The sequence below is a fragment of the Plodia interpunctella genome, chromosome 15 (assembly GCF_027563975.2).
Source record: "Plodia interpunctella isolate USDA-ARS_2022_Savannah chromosome 15, ilPloInte3.2, whole genome shotgun sequence".
NCBI lineage: Eukaryota > Metazoa > Arthropoda > Insecta > Lepidoptera > Pyralidae > Plodia > Plodia interpunctella.
The window spans coordinates 3,244,995-3,265,629 of record NC_071308.1 but is presented as its reverse complement, the minus strand read 5'-3'; the positions used below and the strand labels follow the sequence as shown (position 1 = coordinate 3,265,629).

Sequence of the window (20,635 nt, the reverse complement as noted above, 5' to 3'; positions counted from 1 at the left end):
ACAGCTACTGTCTACAAGAGCGACCATGAAAGTGAATGGACTCTGTACTTCCCTAAAACTCTACAAATTCTTTCATGTCGGTTACCAATCGTAACCATTGATCATGTTAAGTAGCCCACCGCGCAGTTGTATTAATTAACCCTTTGTGCCCTGCGGCACGAGCTGACAGTCCATCAAACCTTATATTTATGCTATGCTGTCAGACTGCAATCATGTTATTTATCAGTCTGCGATACGAACGTATCCCCGCGGCAACATATGGAAAATAATAGATCGGCCACGTTGTGCTTGCGGGAATTCTTTCGTGAGACCGCGATTTCGATGATATCATTCAATTGTCTATGTTTGATAGATAAATGTATTAGCCTTTATTATTATAAGGGCAAGAAAGAAATTACATATTGCTTCTTCACACAATCTATAGGTATTAACGAAAATTAAATATATCTGTTTATATTCTTATCAATATTGTAAAACCTTGGTGTATGATGATAAAGAACAAAAAATCCATTGTAAAAGTGTACTGTAATCAAATTACAATCACAATTAATTAAAGCCAATGTCGTCTACTGAGAACATAGTTTTCTACTCGAGATCACTGAGTAAATGCTTCAAGTGAGGCAGTCGAGGATCGCTCGCCGATCGAACTTAAAGTTAGCCCACGACGGAGCCACGAAGTTGAAGAATGCATTGTCATCCACCAGCTCAGTGGGAGTCCCGCCCTTCTGCTCCGGAGACACGTTGTTAGACACATTGCTCCCGTGCATATTCTGGGGCGTAAACAACTGCCTTTTAGCCACTTTCCTTTCTTTCCTATTGCTATTTACGTACGTATTATTGTTCTTTGTTCCACTGCCGTGGCCATTACCATGACCATTCTTGTACTTCCCCGTAGAATTCTGCTGTTGGAATTCTTTGATCTCGTTCTCTAAACCTTGAGAAATAGATTTCGTCTTGCTCTTGCTTGTTGACGCTTCAATGTCTCCCATAGATTTGTGTCTAGTGCGCCGCGTGCTGTTGTTGTAAACTTTCGGATTGCGTTCGGCGACCCATCGTCTCATACGTTTTACGAATGGTAGTACCATGAAAAAGGCATTGGGGCTCACGCCCATTTTAAGTTTCGGGGTCATGTCCTTTTTGTTAGACGGAAGATCACTCAATGCAAACCATTCGCAAGCTTTGATTTCATTCCTAGTTCGCGGTTGGAACTTGGTGTCGCGCGGGATGTAGCCTATGATATACAGGCGCACAATTTGGTCGTGGATTGTCGCCTCAATGTAGTCGTTTTTGTTGATCAGTTTGCTTATGTCAAAACCCGTTTCTTCTAGTACCTGTGATATAGGTAAATTTAAATTATGAAACTGTTAATAAACTATAGGTAATAATTGCTGTATAGAATTTAATAAGGAAATGTTAGCCCTGTAGTTTCTTTATAGGATTCAGCTGAAAGGGAATAATACTCACTTCTCTGGTAGCACATTTCCATGGTTCCTCATCTTCATTCACCTTCCCCTTTGGGAATCCCCAAGATGCCTTTGTCCAGTAAGACTGTACAAGTAGAACATGAGTTAGATCTGTGTCCAGAAGGATGGCACCATATGTTGGCACAGTCTGTTTATACTCCCGCCAGTTGTCAAGGACTTCATCGAGGTTCCTGATGTGCTCGCGCAGCTGTGGCACATGCTGTATTGGAAAAACAATTAATACAATGAACTGCATCATCTTATATCAAAATATATAATTATACACTCTTTATAAGTCTTATTGTGTATTAAACAATCTTATCAGTCTATTTATGATTTCACAACAATAAGACTTTTTAGGAAATATTTTTTGTACTCTTAGCAGCATAAAGCTCAAAATCATTTATGAACATTTCAGAATATATCACTTTGAACTAATACAGATTTATTTTCCATAAAATTCAACACTAAGTATTGTGAAGATTGTTTACATGTTAGGTTAGGACTTATAAGAATAAAAATTCTAATATTTTGTATTGGAGTACTGCAAAAACCTCTTTGATCAAAGTCATAGCAAGCCATACAAATAATACCAGATTTAAATACTTCTATTGCACCCATTAAAACTTGAAATCCTATAGTCAAATAAGTGAATTGACTATAGGACTTTCAACACTCCCAATAAACCTAACTGCTTCAGTTCCAAAAAGGTACCTGACTATTATCTATATTTATGATGCATTTTGGTAGACATTCTTAAAACCTTTGACTTTGACTGTAACTAACTCTAAGCTACTAAGTTAACTCTCTGTTAAGGAGACTAGGGGTTCTTGTTATGCACAAAATATCGATGACCTCTATTAGAATCCTCTATTTTATAGAGCATCCCACTTCAGATGACTATAACTATCATATTTTATCATTATTTTATACCTGAAAGATGTGTGCAGCGAACTCTCTTATCCCACATGGATTCAATCGGTTAGATTCATCAGTGCAGTAATAATCCAAGTAGAACCAGTGGGCTAATTCGATTTGAAAACATATACGGACGAGATTGCCCCGGTCTTCTTGTGGTAAATTTATTATAAAACGGCTGAAAAATAGTTATCGTTTACTATTGTAGCGAATACAAGAGAACACTAAAGAATTACGTGATACTATGATTGCGTGAGAATAATGTAAACCAATTTACCTGCATAAGTCATCCAAAATATCAATAGGAATCGAATGCTTAGCTTGATGGTGGTTATTGTATGATGCCATTTTTGTTAGAATACTGAAGGCACAGAAACTACTATAATTTAAAATTATTTATTCAAAGCATGCAGAATTACATCTGTTGCTTGTTTCTAATGAAAATAACAAAGCCGCTCTCTCAATCCTTCCGATCACGAACGAAATCATCACAAACAAAAATGATGGCTGAATAGGTACGTCAGTGTCAGTACTGTCAGTGTGGAATCTACGCTGCATTTCCAGACAAAATATCCCATGAAGCATTTGGCTGACTAAATTCTATAGTCTTGCAGCACATTTTGTATGAAAGAGCAGAGCATTTAGGTTTCCGAATTCGGATTTCTGATTAGGTTTCCACGTCCGAAAATGTGTGTAATGTGTGCGGCCCATGCCTATGTGGAACGTTTGGATGTGTCCAAAATGGTGTGATTTTATGTGTTGTTTGTTTTACACTGCTTTTTTTCGCTGATGTTTCTATTCATATAAGAACCGTCAAATAGTTATCAAAATAATAATTGTCATTTACCCACAGAATTAACATTATGTTTGTTCATACATTTACCCTATGATCAGCCAAAATGATTCTTGGAAAAAAAAACATTATGGACCTTGCCTTTACTGTCAGTACTGTACTGTCAACTGTCATATACAAAGTACACAACTACACACAACACGCAGGCACCGTTTTATTGATGTTTTTACGTACGTATATAATTATTTTAGGTTGAAATAAAATTCAAGCAAAACATTCGTAAAAATTCACGATTGGTATAAATCAATATGGATATAACCCCGCTATTTAAAGCATGTATTAAGACCGTGAAGACGAGAAATAAAGCGTTTGGAATCCAAAGTCCTGTGAACGAAGATAGACAGCGTCTGCTGCGAAGCAAACCGAAGAGCGCCTTTACTACCACCGCTAAAGATATTACGACGCAGATAACAAGGTTACGCGACTTTCTACTACAACATAGAGAGCGATATCTTAGTTTTTTCAATAGTGTGACTGGAGATGAAATGTCAGAAGTTGAACGAGACCAGATCGATACAGGAGCGCAAAGGATTATAAATACATGCTCTCATTTACTTAAAGAGTTTAGGAATGACAATCGCAAGTTGACTGTGTCTCAGCAGATGCGTGACTACATGGATGCAGTGATAGATCTTGTAGATATGTACTTAAAGGCAGTGTGTAAAATCCACAGTGAATTAAAGGCACTAAGAGTAAAGCGCGCCTTGGATATTCGAAAGCTGTCCCGTCTGGAGCTTCCACAGACTAAATCTAACATTTCAAACTCATTTGTTCAGGAGAAAATTATAGAGAAAGATACTGAAGTTGTTGAAAATGAAGAAACTGATAGTATTAAGAAAAAGATGGATCTGTCTGAGAATGATGTAGCAGTGATGTCAGATGAAGGCCCGTTGAGTGCTGAAGAACTGCAGATGTTTGAATCTGAAAATATCCAGTTACTGAATGACCTGAATAGCATGACAGAAGAGGTCCGGCAGATTGAAACCAAAGTACTCCACATTGCTGAACTACAAGAGATCTTTACTGAAAAGGTATTTTTGTTTGAATTGAGAATCAAGAGATACAATACAATTTTTATTACCAGTGTCTTATTATGATATTTCAGTGCTTGATTATAATTTTTAAAAATAAGAATGTTTTCTACTGTTACTTAGTGTGTGTGTTTTAAGAAGAAATAATTTAATTTTAGGTTCTCATACCTGAGAAAAAATGCAACCCTTATAAAATCACTTATGATGTCGGCCGTGGCTTTGCTCACATGGGAATTTTGATATCAAATATCGCTTATAGCAATCTTGGATAATGTACCTTTCTAATGGAGAAATAATTTTTTAATCGGTTCAGTAGTTTCGGAGAATACCCGCCTCAAACATACAAACTCACAAATGCTTACCTCTTTATTATAGCATTGTCAATACAGTCACAATTGAAAATGTTACATGATGTTTACCTTGCCAATATTTGTAATTTCAGGTTCTACAACAGGAACAAGATATAGACCGCATAGCAAATACTGTGGTGGGAGCCACAGAAAATGTAAAGGATGCCAATGAACAAATAAAGCAGGCTATTCAGAGGAATGCTGGTCTTCGAGTCTACATATTGTTCTTTTTGCTAGTCATGTCATTCACTCTACTATTTTTAGACTGGTACAATGAATAATGAATAAATGTATAGAATTGTATTCTCTATGTTTTCATTTCTTGGAAGCTGTTTGGGCAATGTCCTGTTTTTGTTTTTGTAGTGTTCTTGTTTACTGTGCAATGTAATAAACAGTCCTCCAGTCTCTAATTGAATATTAATTAACTCATCTTTCAAAGAATCATTGATTTACTACTATAATAATGATATTGTTTTGCTATTCATATTATGGGTATGTGACTGACTAGTAGTCACTGACTACGGATTGGTTGGGGTGGGAATTTTTTAAAGTTAGGTACATTGAGTAATAATAACATGTAAAAAAGTGTTATTCAAATTGTCAGGTTAAAAAAAGAGAATATGAAAAATCCAGAAAAACAGTTGCATATTTCTGAACGATTCAAAGATAGAGAACTGTCAAAGCTGACATTGATTGATTTTCCGTCAGGTTTGTTTTCTTGTCATGTTCTTATTTTTAATGCTTAACTACCTATATTTTCAGAGTTGTTTTCATTTTACACAATAATTGATAGAGTATTTATGGAATATCTCTTCATTTAACTTTTTGTAGAAAGTCAGGACATCTGTAAGTTATTGATTCATGAGCTTTACACCTTCTAATTTTAGACAAATTAGGCAACTTTTCGGCTTTAGTATTTTGAAAAATACTTTTGTTAACAAGTATTGCTGGACAGTGAATACTAAAGAAATGGAATCGTTAAAAACTGTGAAGGACTTGGGCTACGATTTTAACGCAGGTATGCGCACTATTGTCTCTATAAATCCTAAACATAAACATTGGTATCCTGGGGCCGAATGCCGGGCGCCGGGTTCCCTTGCGCTTTTAAGGAGTCTTCGAGATTTTGATTAGCCAATTTTGACAAACCTTATCGAAATTATAATCTAAACTTTGCCTTTGCGAAAGTAAAATATATAAAAAGAGAATTTGCTTGCCCTGGCTTAACCATTAATTTCCAAACGAAATCTAGACACTATATTGTGAATTCTATAATAATTTACAGAAGGCCAACTAAGGAAGATTGGTGCTGATGGATTACTAACTAGTGAGCCATTTCAATTTAATGTAAGTGACAAGCACCAAGAATGCCAGGCCCATTATGAAAAGCTTGGAGATGCCATTACAAATTATATCTACCATTTGTTAGAGACTCAGGAAAATCTTGTTAGATTGACAGTCCCAGAAGGCTCCTCTGAAGGGACTTTCATATTTGTATCAAAAGACTATGACAAAAAGGATGTGTTGATGATACTGATAAATGGTTCAGGTGCTGTACGTGCAGGGCAATGGGCTAGATCGTAAGTATTTATGTTAATGTTGGCCAGATAGTTTTTTCTAAACCTTGATTATAAATATATATTTTTCTTCCTCAGACTAATTATCAATGACTGTTTAGACATGGGAACCCAAATCCCATATATTCAGAAAGCACAAAGCAAAGGTTACGGAGTGATGGTACTCAATACAAATGATAATTGTTTACCAAATGGAAAGAAAATTCCACACAGCAGCACAGCGGAAGAACATGCACGTTATATTTGGGACACATATGTTGGAAAAGCAAATGCAAACTCAATTGTTATTGTAGCCCACAGCTATGGTGGTGTTGTGACCCTCACCCTAGCCGATCAGTTAAAAAATAAGTTTGATGATAGAGTCAAAGCAATAGCGTTTACTGACTCAGTTCATTCCTTTTCAAATATCAAGATGTCTAAACATTTCAAAGAGGTATTACAATTTTTTAATTATATAGTGTGCAAATACTGTTTCCTTCTGAACTGCTAATTAAAAACAATTATTTTCAGATATCACAAAATTGGATTTCCTCATCAGCAGCTGTAGATACTCCAATGAATACTCCTGAATTTGATTGTTTAAGAGTCTCAGCTGGTAATAATTATTTCCAATATACTCAAAACAATTTTAAAAGAAAATTTATTATTACATTACAGCAAACAATCATTCAATGTTACTGTAAGACTTTACAGAAGTACAAGTAACATTACTTGTAAAAAAGTTTTATAAGTTACCCATAAAACATGTTTAATCAAGTCATTATTACATTATTTTATAATTTGGCTCATTTAATTTTAATACTGCAAAGTAAAAGAGGCTCTGCAAACTTGATGTTGCCAACGTTCAAACATGTGCTTTATTACATTAGTACAGTACATAGAATTGTAAATTGTTGGCATCATTAAAATGACCGAAATATATAAATTTTCTCTGATCTAGACTAATTATTAAAAATAATTTTATTTTCAGGCCATCCAAAACATGAGATGACATCTTATGCCTGTATGGACTCTGTATTTAAATTTATAGAAGACAAACTTACAAAAAAGTAAAGTTATTTGTGTTGTTATTATTATTGTATAGGATTGTAATTGTAAATCAAACAGTTTGAGACATGTTTGTTTGTAATAATGGTTTTTATTAATAAGATTAAACTATAAAATAGATTCCAGACATAATTTACTTCTTTTTTCCTTTAGAGTAATTTTTCATCCAGTACTTTACATCTTGCTTGTTAGCTCTTACGCCTAAAACTGCTGACTTGGAGTTGACATCCTTCATGACAAATGGAGAGAATCCTGCAATGTAGTCAGGGTCCAGAGCGTTGGTCTTGTTTCTGGCCATCTTTGTGGCAAACCTCTTGTGTATGTGCTGGTCTTCTGTGAGGATAGGGTATTGGAAATGTTGTCCACCCCTTGGAGTGGGCAAGCTAAACCTCTTTCCTCTAGCTGTCAATGGTTTCCTCCCATTGATATGAATATGTTGGTTACCCTCATCATCTATACTCACTCCTACCTTTTTTAAAGTTGCATGACCACATTTAGGACAAAACAGTTTGGTCATAACACTGGTAGTTTTAAAACATGTTGTGCAACGAAAAATAAATGTCCTCAGTTGTTTGATAACCCTACCATCTATCGCAGTAACATTCAATCCAATTTGCTTTAGTACATTCTGCATGGCAAAATCAGATGTGATACAAGCCACTTCTACATTTTTGTCTTCAAATTGACCAGCATCCATTTCACGTGTCTTTTCAGACAGGTTTCCAGGAGTGATCCAATCTCCTCCATCACTATCTGAATTTTCTTCACTTTCTGTATCTTCATCATCTGGCTCTTCTTCATTAGATACTTTAGCCATTAACTCTTCAACATCTTTACCATCTGCCAAATCCATATTTTTTATTTGCTCTGCTATTTCATTTGCTAATTTATCATCTTCCACATCTTTTAGTGAATCCTCTGACTTATTTGAATTATTATTATCGACATTGGCAGAGTTCTGTAGGGATTGTAATTCTTTTACAGTTTCTTTTTCTTGATTCTCACTGGCATTTTGAGGATGCAAATTAAAACTTCCAATACCAGTAACTTTTACAGTTTTTTGCATGGTTGGTTCAATTTTAAGATGTTCAGTACCAACCTTTTCTTTTTCAATTTGGTAAGTGAGAGCTAATACTTTGATATCTGTAGCCGATAGGCTGGTGTAGTCTCCCGTTTTTTTGGCAAAATCTGTGACAAACTTTATGTTTTCTACGAAGACATCTTTAACCTGCAAGTCGTATGGAAGTACCACCAGTTTTCTTCGTTGTCGATCATTAGTTATTTCATCTATAACTTCTTGAATTGTGTATACACTTTCAGCTATATCCTGTAGATTTGCTGCCTTGATGAAAGCAGTAGTGTCTACTACTAAATGTTTTATTTTCTTCGACATTTCGTAAATTTCTCACATTTGCACAATAAAATAAAAACCAAAGAACGATGCATGCACACAGTACGCACGTGTACAGATTATTATTTCAACGAAATGACAATGTCATAATATTTAGCTGACGTTGACAGTCTGTAACAAATATAAACAATAGAAAGGCGCGATTGTTCGATTTCGAAAATGTAGGTGCTTATCTAGTTAATCGATTAATAGAAAAATGCATCAGGGCGCGCGAGGCACAGATATAAAAACATGTCTGAGCAGAGGAGATGAGAAGAAAAAAATAATTTCGTTTTTAACTTGTATTCGCTATTTTTTCACATAAATAGGAGTAATACTGTTCTGTGTCACATATATATAAGAAACGTGAATTTAAACCAAAGACAGACAATATTTCAGAAGGCGTGATAAAATAATGACACGATACCGTATTACATGTTATACACATTCGTTATTATTTGATTGAGACGTTTATACCAACCTTAGATACCAACCAACATCTGAGATAACAGACAACAACAAGCCAACCAACATTGTACATGTACATACCTACCATTTTCCGCGATTGACCATTGTAAATAATTCGATTATCGATTCGATTTCGATATATAGGTTGTACTTTTCTAACCTCAGCAGCCCTTTTTTTCAGTTTTCTTTTATCTATGGTTTTCTTTCTGAATGTGAACGACGAATCCAACTAATCCAGTTTCGTTTCATTTCATTTCTTGTAAACAATTTGTTGTAATTTAATTTATAATTCATATGACTTTAATAATTGCTGATGTGTACCGGAAAGTAAATATTATATTTTAATAAAATGAGTTCAAAGAAAGGAAAGCGTAATTTAGGCAATAAGCATTTTCCCATAGCAGAGTCAGTGAGCATAGCTCTGAAGATCCAGCTCGATAAGTTTCTTAGTGATGAAAATGAGACTGAGCTGAAGTTCCCTACCTTCCTCTCTGCCCAGGAACGTGGCTTTATACACGAGACTGTCGCCAAATTGGGACTAAAATCTAAGTCACGCGGAAAAGGTAACCTTGCATTTTGTTTTGTAAAGTTGTTGTAAACCTCGTAACACTTTGATGATAGGTGCAGATTTTGATTTTTAGCCATACGCTGGTGTCGATTTGCTGATTCAATATTACTTTTTTGGTTTGATACTTTTTGCTATATCAATAAGACATAAAGTTACTCAAGCCAAATATTCATTGTGAAATCTTATCAAAGTACCTACCTAACTATTGGTTTACCTACATAAAGGTAACTAATCTTTATGTATACATTAAATTTGATTATGGACAAATAGGTATATACATTTATTAATGTACATATTTTAATGTATATATAATATTTTAATTAAATTCAAATCAATATTTATTATATAGGTGTGAACCGCTACCTGACAATATATAAGCGGATAGGCTCTACAATAATCCAGAATGATGCCAAACTCATTTTGGACTCCAACATGCGATGCAGTATTGCGGAATTATCAAATGCTTTCCCTATCACCAATAAAGAAAAGGATGACCTCAGTTGTTGCCCTGAAAAAGAAAGGAGCCCCCAACTGGCTCACAAGACTCTTGGGCAGCTCAATAATGGAGTAGCACAGGTAAATGTCATACTTCCCTTGAATACTATTTTCTGTAGTTAGGCCTTTTGTCTGGACCCTTTCTGCATGCATAGTCTGCACTGCTGCTTAGTCAAACCAGCCTAGCGCCTTCAGGAAGCAAAGCACCATTGATGTTGTACAGCAGGTTTCGCTCATGGTCCTAGGGTTTATCAGGAACTCTTCTCTTGATGATGCAATATCTTGTAAATATCTTATGTAAAAAATACCTACTAGCTGCTTCCTGCACTCAACCCACAGGAAAATGTATTGGGTGCGTAAGTCATACTAATACATTTCTGGTCTCTGGGGGTAGATATTACAAAAAAGTGGTCTATGTTTGAAGTCTGGTCTTTGACTATATGCATACCAAATTTAATCAACATTGATTCAGCTGTGTAGCTGTGAAAGTGTGACAGGCTTTTACAATTTATAATATTAGAAGAAATGTTACTGTATCTATCTATACATTAAAGATTTTTGTTCAGTACAGGCTAGGCACAGGCAAGATAGCGAGAAAGGCCATATTTAGCTAAATATCTATGTAAAATCTTTAGCCCTAGAGGTAGAATGTTGCAACCTTATCAACAAATCTTGACCTTGTATAGTTTGCAAAGTGATTGATTGGTCTTTACATAAGAATGTGTTATTATTATAACACCATGAATCATGTAAAATAATACCAAAATGATTCATAACAAGCACAAAATATAATTCCATTATAGATATTGTATTTCTCTAGTTATCAGTATCTTTTGATTCTGGGTGAATAATATATAAACAAAAAATTTTAGGCTTATTGATTTTAATGGTATTACTAGATTTACCAATATTTTTTTATATTGACCAGGAAATGTACTGTAATTACTCTTTCAGGTGCCAAACACTACATACAACCCAGATTTGGTAAAGTTCAGAGAAAAACTACCTATATATGAACAGAGACAAGAACTTATAAATGCAATCACTCATAATCAGGTTTGTTATAAAATATGTGTTGTTTGTTTCCCAGGAAGGGATCTCTTCCAGTCAACTGAATATCTGAAAGGACATTAAAATTGATGCAATGCCTTAGCAGTCTGTCAGTCAGTGCCTTGCGCGCGCGTTTTTATCGCGCGTATCTTGTATACATGTAATATTCTTTATTACTTCTTATATCCAAAACTGCTGAACGGATTTACATTCATGCATTTATCTTAGCTGCCTTAAGCCGTAGCCGGCAGCAAAATTGCAGCTAAAGTGTTCTTAGGTTTAAAAAAAGTGCGGCTGTGCTTCGTCATTGAACTTGAAGAAAAACAATTTTTATTTTCAAATACTACAGGGTAGCCAACACAACCTTTTTTTGCCGCCATTTGGTTTTGGCGGTAAATATGACAGTTGTACATACACAAGTATACATATTATTCAGTTGATTTTCTATTTAGTTATTTTTTCAGGTGGGTATTTTGTTTTTTAATTTCTACTGTCATACTGTCATGTATATTTTCCACTGTCATTTCTGAACAGGTGATAATAGTAGCGGGTGCGACCGGCTGCGGTAAGACCACACAGCTGCCTCAACTGGTGTTGGACTACTGCCAGGAGCACAAGCAACCCGCACGGATATACTGCACTCAACCCAGGAGGATATCTGCTGTCTCTGTCGCTGAGAGGGTATGACTATTTTATATTGCTGTGTTGCCATTATATAGAAACCTTATAAATGCCCAGTATAAGTCACTTATAAATTGAAACTTATTTCAATTATAAATTGGACAGGTAGCGTACGAACGAATAGAAAAGATCGGCCAATCCATCGGCTATCAGATCCGACTGGAGTCAAGAGTGAGTCCGCGAACTGTGCTGACATACTGCACCAATGGTGTTCTATTGCGCACACTTATGCAGGGGGATTCTGCTCTTACTGGTAATTGTATTTCTTTTTATTTATTAACGGATACGGGTCACACACTTGTGGTTATCGACGGAAAAGTCGACTATAGTTTCAGTCACATAGTCCACACATTTTTGATGGTAAATGTGTTTTTTTCCTTCAGGTGTGACGCACGTGTTCGTAGACGAAGTGCACGAGCGGGACAAATTCAGCGACTTCCTTCTGATCGCGTTACGTGACGCTCTGCCGCGGCTGAAGGACCTCAAGCTGATTCTCATGTCCGCCACTATGGACACCCAGATATTCTCCAGGTTGGCTTGTGTTCCAAGTAGCTACATGTTTTTTGTTGAAATCAGATATTATTTTTAGGAAAGAACACGTTTTCTTTCTTCCTTCTCGAGTTTGTTATTGCTAACACTAGGGTCCGATTTTATTCAAGTCGCCTAAAGGCATCTGACATGACTTTTAATATCTTTAGGACAGCTAATTTTACTCATAGCAATTAATAAAAACAAATAAAAACTACACTGAAAAATAAAATAATCTTTTGTTGTGGGAATAATCTAGTAATCAAGCTAGCTTAAATGCGAAAAAATAACAGCCTCTATACTTTGCGCCAACGTTATGAACACCTTACCGTCGTTTAGTTCTCATATTCTATCAGATCTGTATGTTATGCATTATTTGTATCCACTCCATCTTCTCAACGTCCTTCGTATACTCAAGGCGTATTTTCCCGCAGACAATTTTTTTAGACTGTTTAAGAATCCCACTGTTGGACAAAGGTCTCCCCTTTTGTCTAAAAAAAAGGCGACCTACGAAATGCATGGTTGGAAATTAACAGCCAAAAACAGAAATCTATGGAAGACGAAAGGAAATACATTCAAATGTATCCAATAAAAAAATAATTTATATATTTTTTCTATCCAGATATTTCAACAACTGCCCCGTGATGACGATCCCCGGTCGTCTACACGAAGTCCAGAGATATTACCTGGAGGATATATTGAAGATGACACAATATAGGACTAAAAGAATGACCCAGGTGGAACACGAACTGAGGGCGAAGCTCAAACAGGGGAACAGCTATTGGTCGCAACTTGAAGGTAATAATAATAATGAATTGTTCGCAGATATTTTTAATTCCGACAAAAAAACCACTGAGCTATACTGATTGATGATTTATTTTTACGTGGTATTATCCTAGTCTCCGTTTTAGGTCAAAAAAAAGAGGAATCCGCCCCCGGCAGCAGCAAAGACAAGGAGGAATCGGAAGACGTGATGGACCAGGCGCTACAGGCCGACATGGATGAATTCCTTGAGGAATGCTTCCGCGAAGGCAGTCTGGTAAAACTCCTATGGTTTTAGCAATTACTATCTGCGTCTCGGGACTTCGCTTCAGTGGGAATATCGGAATATAAAGTACCCTATGTCCCTCTGGAATAATGTAGCATGTTAGTGAAAGAATTTTAAAAATTGCTTGAGTAGTTCTGAATATTAGTGGTAGAAGTGTATTTAATTGACAAATTACAAGTCAAATTTAATGTGACCATTCCTTCTGAATTTTTAAAGTTTCTCACTTATAATAGTGTTAGTGGACTCTAAAACATCACTGCCTTGTTTAAGATTTCTCGTCAGTCAAGTCAGACTTCGGAAAATTCCATAATGTCTTAACGGAATTTTTATTTATTTAAAACAATAATTAATCGTTCACAGGACTCGTTTTGTCAAATCCTCTATATGTATCTATCGGAGGGGGTGCCTGTGAACTGCGCGGCGCGGGGTTCGCGGCGCACCGGCCTCATGGCCGCGGCGGCGCACAACCTGCCCGACACCGCCAAGCAGATGCTGCACATCGGTGAGACGGACTCTCCTCTCTCTCTCTTGAGCATATTCACCACTTCATTCACGGCTGTAATTCCTCAAAGCCCATGGTCAACTAGGAAAATAACGACCTTGAAATTAAATTTTTGAAGTTTTTTTTATTTAAAATTTGGTATGTTTTTGTTTTGCAATATATGTAACAGAAATATCTATATTAAGTTAATTTGCATATCTGAAATTAAAAATATCGAATTCGCTAAATTAAGTTATTAGCCACATGTGTGTGTATCATAGAGATACCAGGAAATAAACATACATTGTTTCACAAACGTTTTGTGAAAAACGATTTTCCATTCTTTATTTATAATTATATTTTTTTCATTTATTATTTCGTTTGATTCCATTCGACCTTTTAGGAGAGAAATAGCGACTATATTACTGAATTTTACTTTTTTAGGTGCTGACCCGGCCTGTAAAGACAAAGATGGCAAAACAGCGTACGACTACGCCATCGAGAAAGGACACACCGAATGCGCCAAACTACTAGCGACGTACAACCACGCCGAGGAAACCAAGGAGAACACAGACGAAGCTAACGCCGCAGATGCCTTCCTTCTCGACGTCTACCATCACGCAGTCTCTGAAGAGCTTATCGACCATGATTTGATGCTGGCGCTGATCAAACATATACACGTCAATCTACCCAAAGGCAGCATACTAGTATTCCTACCAGGATACGATGATATAGTCACGCTGAGAGACCTCATACAAGGCTGCACTGAAATGAATACGTCCAAGTACCAGATATTCACTTTGCATAGCAACATGCAGACTCTGGATCAGAAGAAAGTGTTCAATCCGTTGCCTAACGCAAGAAAGATAATTATATCAACGAATATAGCGGAGACTTCGATCACCATTGATGATGTAGTGTATGTAGTTGATTCATGTAAAGTGAAGGAGAAGTATTATGAATCTAGCGGGGGAGTCTGTTCACTTCAATGTGTGTGGACCTCTAGGGCTGCGTGTCAACAGAGGGCGGGGCGTGCGGGGAGGACAAAGCCTGGGCATTGCTTCCACATGTGCTCCCGGAGGAGGTTGGCGGCCCTGCCCGCCGCCGCACAGCCGGAGATATTACGCGTTCCGTTACAAGAGCTGTGCCTTCATACGAAACTGTTAGCGCCCGCCAATACTCCCATAGCAGACTTCTTATCGAAAGCGTTGGAACCTCCGTCATTTTTAGCTGTGCGTAATGCTGTTTCGTTACTGAAAACTATCGGCGCTCTAACGCCAATGGAGGACTTGACGGAAATCGGACAACATCTGTTAGATTTGACAGTGGAGCCGAAACTCGGGAAGATGTTGTTGTATGCGTGCGTAATGAAATGCCTCGATCCGATTCTGACTATCGTCTGCAGTTTGGCCAACAAAGAGCCCTTCCAGATATCGATGAATCCAGAGAACAGAAAGAGAGGCAGCGCGGCCCGGAAGGAGTTCGCCGCGGACAGTTACTCCGACCACATGGCGCTGCTGCGCGCCTTCCAGGCCTGGCAAACCGCGCGGGCCAACGGCGCAGAACGCGCCTTCTGCGCTAAAAACCTCATCTGTGGCGCCACCATGGAGATGATCGTCGGCTATCGCTCGCAGTTGTTGGCGCAACTCCGCGCTCTCGGCTTGGTCAAAGCTCGCGGCTCGGGAGACATCAAAGACGTGAATTTGAACTCGGAAAAGTGGCACGTGGTGAAGGCGGTGCTCGTGAGCGGACTCTACCCGTCGGTGGCGAGGGTAGATCGAGATTCGGGCACGCTGCGGACGTCTAAAGAAGTGCGAGTCGCCTTCCATCCGAGTTCGACGCTGCACCGCGGCGGCAGCGCGGCGGCTTCGGCCAAATCGGTTCAAGCGTTACCCACGGACTGGGTCGTTTTCGAAGAAATATCTCGCGCCGGGCGTTTCTGCTTCGTGCGATGTAATACTCTAGTCACCCCGTTGACGGTGGCGTTATTCGGTGGTCCGTTGAGGCTGCCGGCGGGGGCGCTAACGCAGCGAGCGAACCCGCCCGGATTGTCCAGCGACTCCGATAGCGAGGCGGATGAGAGAAACTCTTCCCCGGACGCGGCGGTCCTGGCGTTGGACGACTGGACGGCCTTCACGGCGGACGCTTCAGACGCTATAAGCGTTTATTATCTGCGTCAGAAACTATGTGCGTTAGTCGTCCGCCGCATGTCGAACCCGGCCAAACCTATGACGCCGCTCGACGAGCAAATACTCAGTACTGCCGTCCACGTGCTAGGCGCGGAGGAAAAGAACGTTGGTCTGAATCAGCCGAGCGGTATCGGCCAGAGACCGAAGCCGTTGACGGTGGATTCACCCAACTGGCGCATGCGCGTGGATGAGGAGCAAAGACACGAGAATAAATATTACCAGCAGTACGCGCAAAGTGAATATCCCGGGAATGCGTTTTATCAGAACGCGTATGGGTATAGGAACGGGCAAGTGAGGCAAGGCCAGTGGAGGGGGGACGGACAAAGTTTTTCCCCTCAGTATCAGGGACCGAAGAGCCCAATGTCTCCGGGAGGGAAGGCGTTGTTAGCGAACATAGAGAAGTACGCGGAGGGAGAGGCTGCGGTGCGGTACGTGGTGGCCAAGGTCGACGACCTCGCGACGCTGGACGCCGCGCAGAGAACTAATAGTTTCCCCTTCTCCCCCACTACGGCTAAGAAATTGCAGAAGTTCAAACAGGTCAGTTTATTATCAAATTGATTTTTGAAACTACAATTTTGTAATTTCTCATTCAGATAAAATATGCTCTCCATTACGTTATATCTACATATAAACTTGTATATTATACAGAATCAAATAATAGATCTAAAATAACTTCTTGAATGACAACTGCACTGACAGCCACATGCCATCACACAACCACAGCGCAGCATTAGTGTTGTTATCACATTGTAGAGACCCATCTCTAGTACTGAATAGATGTCCCAACATCTAGTACTGAATTATTGTGATTTAGCTTTTTGTCCTTACCTACAAAATAAATTCTTCTGCCTCAATAACTACTGCAAGGATTTTCATGCGGTTTTCCCCATTTTATTTTCATGAATAAAGTACAATCACAGAAATCAGAACATGACATTTTACACAAATAAACTAGTAGATTCCTGACGAAGTTTATATGTATAATTTATTATATTTTTACCCGAGCAAAGTCGGGATGGAACGCTAGTACTGTACAAAGGGCTATTTGCTGCTTGGTAGTATAAAAATAGGAAATATTCGATTGTTTTCACCGGGAAACAATATTTTCGAGTGAGACTGACAAGTGAACGTAAACGTGACCCAGGAGGGCAGCCAAGTGGTGGTGTTCTTCTCGTGCGCGGCGCTGTCCAAGTTCGCGGGCGCGGCCGCGGTCATCGACCCCGCGCTCGCGCTGGACTGGCTCGCCGCGCAGCATCTGCCCTTCCAGGCTGTTAGGTGAGTCCTCATCACGTCATTTCATTCAGTTTCCTATTTACTTTGGTGCTAACTCGATCTGTGTTATTTGTCCGTTTATATATTTATTTATTGTAAACAAAAAAATTCTTACGACGACTCCACACTGTCGTCAATTTACTACAATGTACATTTTAATTTTCAATCGTATGTGGAAATACATGGGAAATACGATAAGTTACTTTAGGTCGATCGAAACTTACTACGTACTTACGAATAACATACTTTTTTTTATTAGCCTATCCATTTGCGTCCGTTGCATAAACTGCTATGTGTAGTTAAAATATAACCGTGTAATTTGACCGATCAGGAACTCTGTAGCGTACGGCGCCCGCACGGTGGGCGCCCGCGACGGCACCGAGCTGTGCGCCGCCGCCGGCTCCGCCCTGCACCAGGCCATGCACAAGCGCCGTCCGCACACACACACACACACGCACTCACACACTCACACACACACGCACCACCCGCAGCACACACACAGCGCACACAGCTCGCATTCACACCCCAGGCCAATACAGAAGCATCAAGGACAAGGCGAACAGTAAAGGCTCGTTCGAATTTACGATGTACACTTGTTTATTAAAATGTTACTGCTAAACTATGTCTTGTTTCTGTCTGTCAATGTCAAATATTGTCAAGTGTGATAGAAAACATATTTTAGCTTAAAGTGTGTTTTAACTTTTATAAGGAATATACATCTCTTGCATGACTAGAAAGGGCAGAAAGAAAAAAAATCCAGAAAGGACTAGAAGGGTATTAAAGTAAATAACAGAAGGAATTTTGTATATTTCTTCTGTATAAATGCATCTTTCTATCACGTAACAGATTCCATCGTATGTTCCATTTAAGTTTAGACAATATGGATATACTTGTCGATGTGCCTCTGAAAATATGAATTATGTGAGAAGGGAAAATAAACCAAAATTCCGGTTTAATTATGTACTTACCAAAATGTTTGTAATAAAGACTGAAACTGAAAAGTACATACACTATCTTTCTGTTGATGATTCCAATGGGGTATAAAAGTAGATAATAATATTAGTACAGTTCTTTCCTTCCCTTTTCAATTTTGGATTGTTTTTTATCGAATTGTTATAGCCAGTTGTTGAAATTCTAGATATTTCTGATGATGGTCACCTGCTTCTTAGTTAATCCATTTTTCAATAATTTGGATAATTATTTACCATTAATACACTCCTAAAAACAAAAAGTCCTAAACAAGCGCGGATATAAAAATAAATCAATAAAATGTTTTTATTTTACAGTCATACATTTTTTGTTACCCCAATTGAATATGCAAGAAAATATTAGACAGCTATAGCATGTTAACATCTATACTCATGCAGTGACAATGTTTTTAAAGTTTTAATACATTTTACATATTTGTTACATAGATAAAAATAAATAATTATTGTAATAGTATTAAATTTTAATAGTATTATATCTTCACACTTAGTAACTAACAAATAAAAATAAAGGGTGTTGTATACGTTTGTACGAATATTGTCGATTGTATGATTAAAAGTGGCTTCAATGTTTGTGTCATGATGCATCGATAACTATTGATTAAATAATTTAAACCAATGAAATATTCGCCTCAACAGTATTTACCGTATATAAGAAATGAAGAGTTTTGTAAGACGCATTATTATGCGTGCTTTCCTTACAAGGAAAATTAACTGTGCAATATATTTTATTAGGACGATAGTACATAAGTACCTACTTATAAGACTTGTCCGCACAAAACGAAACTAATGGACCTATATCAAGACTTTCGTTTTCAATTCGTTAATTGATAAATTTATAGTATGATTGTTATTTCAATAAAAAAAAAACGAACCAAATATAATAAAGCATATCTGCTAGTTGAACACGCACTCATTTTTGCTTTTTTTCAGTCATTAAAATTTTTCTGGAGAGGAAGGCGGTGTAGATAAAAAGAAAATGACTGATAAATACATGTTTTAAATGTTATGTCAGTTATTGTACGTAGTCATTGCCTTAAATGAAACGTCCATTGACCCTCCACCATGAGATATATGTAGGACTGGTATATCTCGGATGAAAGATAAAGATAATTGACCACAGGCCAGTTTGAGATGGAGGAATTCCATGAAATTTCCCGGTCCATCTCATACAGAGCGACAGTTTGTGCCATGTATAACGGCACATAGTCAGGGACAAAAACACTCTGTCCCGTATTTTCTCTCGTGTATAATTAATATGCATTTCTTTCTTGTATGAGCAAGAAGAAAGATATGAAAGTCTCGGATACAGTGTGTATAGGATCGAGTGTAAAATTTATAGAATGTGTGCATTACATATTATACTTCGCTGATATATATCTCCACTGGATGAAGCCTTTTACTTAGCACATTTTTTTTTTCTTTTTCATAAAATTAATACATGTATTTGCTTCCAGGAGTTGCCCATTTGTTAATTTTTTTTTATCCCCAATTTTAATGTTCACGTCTTTTACATTAAGGTTTTTGTGTGATATAGCGTAGCATTGTTTGCGAATTTAATCTACAAAAGTAGAATTTGTTTTGTATAAAGTATATTGAACGTTTTATTTTTTAAACTTTTGTTTGCTCATTATTTTATTATCTGCAATGAAATAAACTATTTGGTTGTACTTAACCAGTTTGTGATTAGTACGTGTTTAGTATAACTAGCCAATTATCTTATACAGATAAAATATTTTGCATGTTGTAAATATGCATTTATTTTGCATAAGAAAAAAGTGAAGAAGTCAAAAGTATGTGACACATTTTAAACAGAGACTGTGTTTCATTTAATAAAATAATAAACACGTTTAATGCCATTTTATTTTTATGTGACGATATATTCTTACGATAAGAATATATTTAAGTTTTTTACTTTACTTCAATCATAGATTTATAAGGGCCCCGCGCTTTAATCATAACCCGATGTCGGCTGAATAGCAACCTCGTAAGTGAGAAGAGACAATGAAACCAGAATTGTGAAAAAACTATTTATTGAAGTAATAAAAATATCGCTCAGCGATTATTGTTCTTAATCTATATTTACAAAATGTACATTATTAACACGTATTTTTCCAAACCACCACAATTTACGCGAGATATTTCTTTTTGCCTAAACTTTCCGCTATATCATGGGTTCGCCATTCCTCTAATATTTGACTTCGTCACTCTTCAATAACCACATGGTTATTTCCCTATAACCT

At 37.5% G+C, this 20,635-nt stretch overlaps 5 protein-coding genes across 5 annotated transcripts; 3 read left to right on the top strand and 2 right to left on the bottom strand.

The window, feature by feature from the left end:
* Positions 1–506: 506 nt before the first annotated feature.
* DCP2 (Decapping protein 2) lies at positions 507–2,903 on the bottom strand. Its single transcript, XM_053755278.2, has 4 exons — positions 2,659–2,903; positions 2,397–2,559; positions 1,465–1,683; positions 507–1,331 (listed from the first exon to the last, which is right to left on the bottom strand). Exons 1-4 carry the CDS (start codon positions 2,727–2,729, stop codon positions 612–614), a joined length of 1,173 nt encoding a protein of 390 aa, XP_053611253.1. The 5' UTR covers positions 2,730–2,903; the 3' UTR covers positions 507–611.
* A 432-nt stretch (positions 2,904–3,335) lies between these two features.
* Positions 3,336–4,918, top strand: Syx18 (Syntaxin 18). Its single transcript, XM_053755280.2, has 2 exons — positions 3,336–4,265; positions 4,708–4,918. The coding sequence occupies exons 1-2, from the start codon at positions 3,483–3,485 to the stop codon at positions 4,894–4,896; spliced, it is 972 nt and encodes a 323-aa protein (XP_053611255.1). The 5' UTR covers positions 3,336–3,482; the 3' UTR covers positions 4,897–4,918.
* Positions 4,919–5,319: 401 nt separating this feature from the next.
* LOC128675716 (uncharacterized protein) lies at positions 5,320–7,356 on the top strand. Its single transcript, XM_053755279.2, has 5 exons — positions 5,320–5,633; positions 5,898–6,192; positions 6,268–6,622; positions 6,700–6,784; positions 7,160–7,356. Exons 1-5 carry the CDS (start codon positions 5,477–5,479, stop codon positions 7,240–7,242), a joined length of 975 nt encoding a protein of 324 aa, XP_053611254.1. The 5' UTR covers positions 5,320–5,476; the 3' UTR covers positions 7,243–7,356.
* LOC128675713 (uncharacterized protein) lies at positions 7,308–8,728 on the bottom strand. The gene has a single exon (XM_053755276.1). It carries the CDS (start codon positions 8,627–8,629, stop codon positions 7,370–7,372), a length of 1,260 nt encoding a protein of 419 aa, XP_053611251.1. The 5' UTR covers positions 8,630–8,728; the 3' UTR covers positions 7,308–7,369.
* A 553-nt stretch (positions 8,729–9,281) lies between these two features.
* Positions 9,282–20,242, top strand: LOC128676140 (3'-5' RNA helicase YTHDC2-like). The gene is made up of 12 exons (XM_053756104.2): positions 9,282–9,657; positions 10,012–10,238; positions 11,112–11,213; positions 11,742–11,888; positions 11,994–12,141; positions 12,272–12,419; positions 13,039–13,214; positions 13,328–13,455; positions 13,825–13,966; positions 14,390–16,671; positions 17,279–17,409; positions 17,738–20,242. Exons 1-12 carry the CDS (start codon positions 9,444–9,446, stop codon positions 17,970–17,972), a joined length of 4,080 nt encoding a protein of 1,359 aa, XP_053612079.1. The 5' UTR covers positions 9,282–9,443; the 3' UTR covers positions 17,973–20,242.
* Positions 20,243–20,635: the final 393 nt, after the last annotated feature.